General features: G+C 34.8%; 1 protein-coding gene across 1 annotated transcript; it reads right to left on the bottom strand.

Moving 5' to 3' along the window:
- Window positions 1–479: 479 nt before the first annotated feature.
- Window positions 480–4,334, bottom strand: LOC122308211. Its single transcript, XM_043121405.1, has 2 exons — window positions 4,179–4,334; window positions 480–1,972 (listed from the first exon to the last, which is right to left on the bottom strand). The coding sequence occupies exon 2, from the start codon at window positions 1,897–1,899 to the stop codon at window positions 856–858; it is 1,044 nt and encodes a 347-aa protein (XP_042977339.1). The 5' UTR covers window positions 1,900–1,972; window positions 4,179–4,334; the 3' UTR covers window positions 480–855.
- Window positions 4,335–5,574: the final 1,240 nt, after the last annotated feature.

Below are 5,574 nucleotides of genomic sequence, written 5' to 3'. Positions count from 1 at the left end.
ATTTCACATAATCCAAAGTTATAAACAAAATTAAAAATAGAATATAATTGAAAACTTATCGATGTTGGGCGCCTCGCAGGTGTGTTCCAGTTTTTTATTTTTTTTTAAATAAAAAGGTTTGCTCTAGTTTTACCTACGAATGGTCAACAAAGTGTAGATTCCCAAAATCAGATTGAATTCATGGGATTCTTAATTAAAATATCTACTACAACATTAACAAAGCAAGCTCTGTTAGCTGTGGCTCTTGATGCATCAGTATAGGAAATAAGCATTCACTTGTTATACTTCCGAAAGCACGACAGGCTTTGGCATTGTTATAAATATTGGTTTTTTCTAAATAAAGTGGGAAAAATATAGGCATTACAAAACCATGAATACTATAGAAATTCCCTTTTTTTACAGTGTCTCGAAGCCTCTTTTTTCCTTTTTAATTTTTTTTTTTATTAGCCCTTATGCTTTACAACAAGTACACAGCTATGTGTCTGATTTAACTTGTGTTCTCCTCTGTTTTCTACATTGTTACGCTTAAGAATTTAAACATTACAATAGCGGTCGACATGTAGATAAACAGCCAAATAAAAATAAATATAAACCAGGTCCACCCATCAGACACGTTTGAGACAACAAATTGATATCTGATATCCAGATATCTACTTTATTAACCGAGTCTCTTCAGCATGCAGGCGTCTAGCTTGGTGACTGTATTTGGCATTTGGTTATACTCCATGGCTTTTCATTTTCATTTGATTAACTTGAATTCTGATTGCTTCAAGAATTACAATCTCAAATTGCTTCAGATTCTGGCCACAATCTATTCCAGAAAAAACTGAGGATAATGTTACCATATGGTTCTGATCAGCTCATATGAGATTCAAACCATTCAAAGATCTTTTCACAATGCAAGCTAGTCATTTCATGGTAAGCAAATGCAAGATTTAATTCCTCCTGAATGTGTTGTTCCAAACGCTGATCTGGCAATTGAATTCTACTCTCTCTGAGAGCTTTCTTCCAATTCGTTGCACGCCCATCATTCCTCATATATCCACTTTCATCAATGAAGCCCTTGTCCTGGAAAAGCTCAAACAACTCTGCAGAAACAGTTTGATCAATACCTTGGATTCTGTCCGCTAAAATTTGTGGAGACAAGGGGAATTCCATGCACTCAATCTCTTCCACATCAACACCTTTATTCTTCAGTAGTTCCAAACTTTCATTTATCTTGGTATGCCTACGTCGATCTTTAGGCATGTGCACAAATAAAGTAGGAGGGTACTCCCTTGTGATATGAATTTTATCAAATATACCTTCAGCAATCATAATTGTAAGACTGCTAAACTTCAACTCGGTGGCAAGAACAGAAATAAAGTACCCTCCAGAGGAGGCCCCCAAAGCCACCAGAGGAAATTGTTGAAGCCTATTTTTCTCAACCCACTGTTTTATAATATCTTTGACGACGAATTTTTCCTCCCTAAATGTCCAGCATCTTGCTGCGCTTGAAATGGTAAGAACAGCAAACTTTCGAGCAAGAGCATTAAGGACGATTAGCCTTTCTTCAGGTAAACCAATGCAACTAGGGCAGGTAGAAGACCTGTCCCAAAAGTTAACAGATCTGCCATTGCACCCATGAGCCACAAAGATAACCGCCTTAGGTGTATCAGGTATCTGCCATATGAGCTCCGTTCCATTCAGAACCTCTATAGTTGGATGAAAGTGCACCAGATGCAAAGAGCTATTCCATTCGTGCTTCACAAGTCCAAATGATGATGTGGTTTTATTACCATGATCCCGCAATGAAAATGAAAAAACTACAAGAATCAGAAAAAGAGAGGTGATAAAAACAGTAAGATATCTCTTTTGAGGCCCAGTCCAAGCCTTTGATTTATTTCCACGCTTCCACATTACTTCTGAGAGGGGTGGAAACAGAGAGAGTTGTTCTTCTGAATTTCCAAAATCGCAAAATATGACATGAATCCTACAAGAAATAGATTTTGCCACAGTTGATTAGGGTTTATAACCAGACATAAGCAAATTCAAAGAAATTGATTGACCCTCAATGTTCATATTCAAACCCACCGGGAGGAAATACAAGCGACTCCAGCCAGCTAACCCTAAGGCAACCATTGGTTTTCTCATTCTTTTGTGTGTATTTTTTTTTTTCTCAAGCCAAAGAAGGAAACTGTATGTAGAGGTATCTAGAATACAATGATAAATTTGATAAGGTTTACCATGAACCAACAAAATTTGATGTGCTCTTTCATCAGGTGATCATATATATATTTTTATAAGTAATAAAGGTTTTATTGCTGAGGATGATAAGCATAACATATGTACGCAGGATGTATACAAGAGAACAAAAATATATTTAAGAAGTGAACAATAAAAAGAATTAACAAACAGCACAGCCGGTGCACCCCCAATATTAGCCAAGGCATAGTCCCGGGCACCTAGTGCCAATTAAAAAAAGGGAGCAAGCTTAGAGGCCAAAGAAATAGAAATACAGAAATTGGGATTCGGTACAAGTGGATTCTCTAGTCTCCCCGTTGTTATAAATCACTACTATGGCTCCTATAAGTTTTCTTAAGTTATTTGAAGGCACTGATAATTTAGTAATTTGATAACTTCTTGTACACATGACATATGTTCTAACGGTTCAGTTGTATTTATTACCCAAATCAAAGGTTCCTTTCCTAGTGTTGGCTTGCAAGGGTTTCAATTTGAGAAATAGTCCTAATCTCGAACATTTACCCTGACATTTACAGATGTGGTATCAATTGAGTGTAATGTTTCAGCCCCCTGCGCTTCTGTATTGTAAATTTTGCCCAAGTTTCTACTTTTAAATCTGAATTTTCCGAATTCTTAAGTCCTAGTACAAATGCAAATAGTTGTCTAACTGTCTGTATTTATGTAAATTAATAAACTGATTGACAACTGCATGAAGGAACACTACCCCAATGCCATCTTAATATTACTCTAGATGGAAAGCAACTATCATTTCACATCTTTCCAAATCTCAAATCTAAATTCTTAGTCTTTCCCAAAGTCCACCTTATTGACGAGGTTGAGTGTACTGTTCTTGATGACAAGAACACCAGCCAATGCTTCCACAAACTCATAACTCCAAGAATCACAAGAACAAATGAAGATCACACACAGAACTTAATACCAAAAGAACAAATGCAAGAACACACGGAAATGATCAAATGCAAGATTCCACTAATGAATCTTGACAGAGGACTTTCAAGGAGTCATCAACCTCCCAAAATTCAAACTTCCAAAATGATCGAAGTTACCTTTTACAAGAATGGCTTCTGCTTTTATACTCACAGATCCATAAGACTATAATAAAATGCAACAAGTAAAACTCTAAACGCACAACTAAACGAATTACACCCAGTTTAACTAAAGTTTTAACCTACAGTCCAACTAAACGAATTACAGTACTTCAATTAAAAGTAAAAACACATTGTTTCATTAAAAGAATCCTCAACAAGCTACACGTCATCACGCCCCGATTTCCCTTCTCACAAAAGCCGTTAAGCTCGTTACTTCCCCCTTCAGACCAGCTAATGCACATCACTTATTACTTGATACTTCTCACAGACCAATCAACAATCAGCCACCTTCCTCTTCAAGCCTTGACCCCAAGCAGCCGTGACATTGAGAACTTGAGACCATAAGAAGGATCTCTCTATGTTACGCAAAAATCTGAAATTCAATCGTTTTCGAAGTCCAGACTCGTTAACATAAACTCACGAATTCATTTACAAACAGGATGGTCCTCTCCCACTCTATAAACCCCAAAAATCACAGTTTTTCCTTGGCCCAACTTAAGTTGGGTGTTTTAGACTTCTACATGCTGCTTAACAGACCTAAGCTTCAACTTAATCATTCAAATTTATTCTTTAAAAAAAAAAAATCCAATATCTGCGGGAAACGAAATTCATCCGCATTTTTACAATCAGCAAGCCCTACTATTCCATGAGTTAATTGCCTAATTTTCTGGTCAGAAGATCTCAGTGTTCAAACAATTGAAGCAAATCAAAAACAGTATCTGACACAATTATTATCAGATCGCCAAACTAGATCGTAGCTTCTGTTTGGTAAGTTAAGGAAACAACGAAAGAAAGAGAAATAAATTATCGAGCCCACATCTCAGAACATGAACGACAAGAACATACCTGCAAAACTTGGATCAGAAAGAGCCAAGATCGAGGTTTGGACGTCAGCCTTCAAGGCACTGTTACTTGTTGAACTGTCGTTTAATTACAGGGACTCTATTTTAGGAGCTCTATACGCTGAAGTTTATAAGCTGAACGAACTCTTGTATATTTATTAATCATGTGTATGGGAGCTTGTCCGTTATGCTTGGTACGTTGAGAGTATTAAAACGTGGTAGAATTGTAATTCAATTTTTTTTTTTTTCAAAACTCTTTAATTTGATAAATATCTGTGGTTATACAGCACACTTTTTTCATTCTATTTTTTAGTTTTTTATTTTATCAAATATTTAATATATGGATAATAAATAGAAGAATTCAATTAGTTTAATAAAAATAAAATTATAAAAAAATTAAATTTTTTTTAAAAATAATAAAAAAAATATTGTGTGTGTTGTGTGAGAATAATAAATAGTAAAACTCATTTCAGATTTGCAATTGATATGAGCATCGGAAATTAACATTATGGTACATGTTTATGTGTTTGTTGGACCAGGTCGCCAACAATATGATTAAACGGCCCACAACGACGGTTTGGGTGTTAATGCCATGTTGGAATGGTTATCAATAAAATAAATAATAAATAAAACATATAAAATATAAATAAAGAAAGATATATAAATTTACGTGACTCGTTATGAAGACTTGTATGTACGAGTCGTTAGGGGTGAATTCACAATATTTGGCGACTTTAGAGTGTCTCATGACCTATCATAACTTTTAATACAATAAAGGAAATAGGATCTGAATAAGGCTAAAGACGATGCTAACCTGTAGAATTTTGGAGGAGATCTGTGTGTAGAGAAGTCAATAATTTGAGGGGTCTCTATCTAAAAAGAAGTTTGAAGATATGTATAGATTCTATTTTTGTAAGTCTCTTTCTTTTTTTTTAAAGTAGTTGGCTCTGCTTATTTTATGTCACTTTTACTTTTTTTATATATCAAGTAAGATATTTTTGATTTTATCTCATCCTTTTCCTATCCCTTGTCTTTTAGCTCTTCTTTGTTTTATCTCTTCCTTTTCTTATTTTTTGTTTACTTTATCTCTTTATTGTATTATTTCTTCCATATCTTATCTCTTTCTTTATTCTTGTTAATTGGCTTCTAATAGGCTAGAGACCCAGTTCATTTCATATACAATAAATGCTCATGATTCTTAAGATCGACTTATCCAATAAAAAGCTTTTGAGAATCTCCAAGTTAATCATGATAAAGATAGTCTATAAAAGTATTAGAAAAATAAATTATGGGAACTTATCCGTAATTTTCCATTGTAATGCGATGCAATGAAGATCTCCAAAGGCGGTCTTTAAGGAGACTTACAAAATTCATGGTAAGGGCATTTAAGGATGGACCTC

This window comes from Carya illinoinensis, chromosome 4 (genome assembly GCF_018687715.1).
Source record: "Carya illinoinensis cultivar Pawnee chromosome 4, C.illinoinensisPawnee_v1, whole genome shotgun sequence".
Lineage (NCBI taxonomy): Eukaryota > Viridiplantae > Streptophyta > Magnoliopsida > Fagales > Juglandaceae > Carya > Carya illinoinensis.
This window is presented reverse-complemented; position numbering and strand designations above follow the sequence as displayed.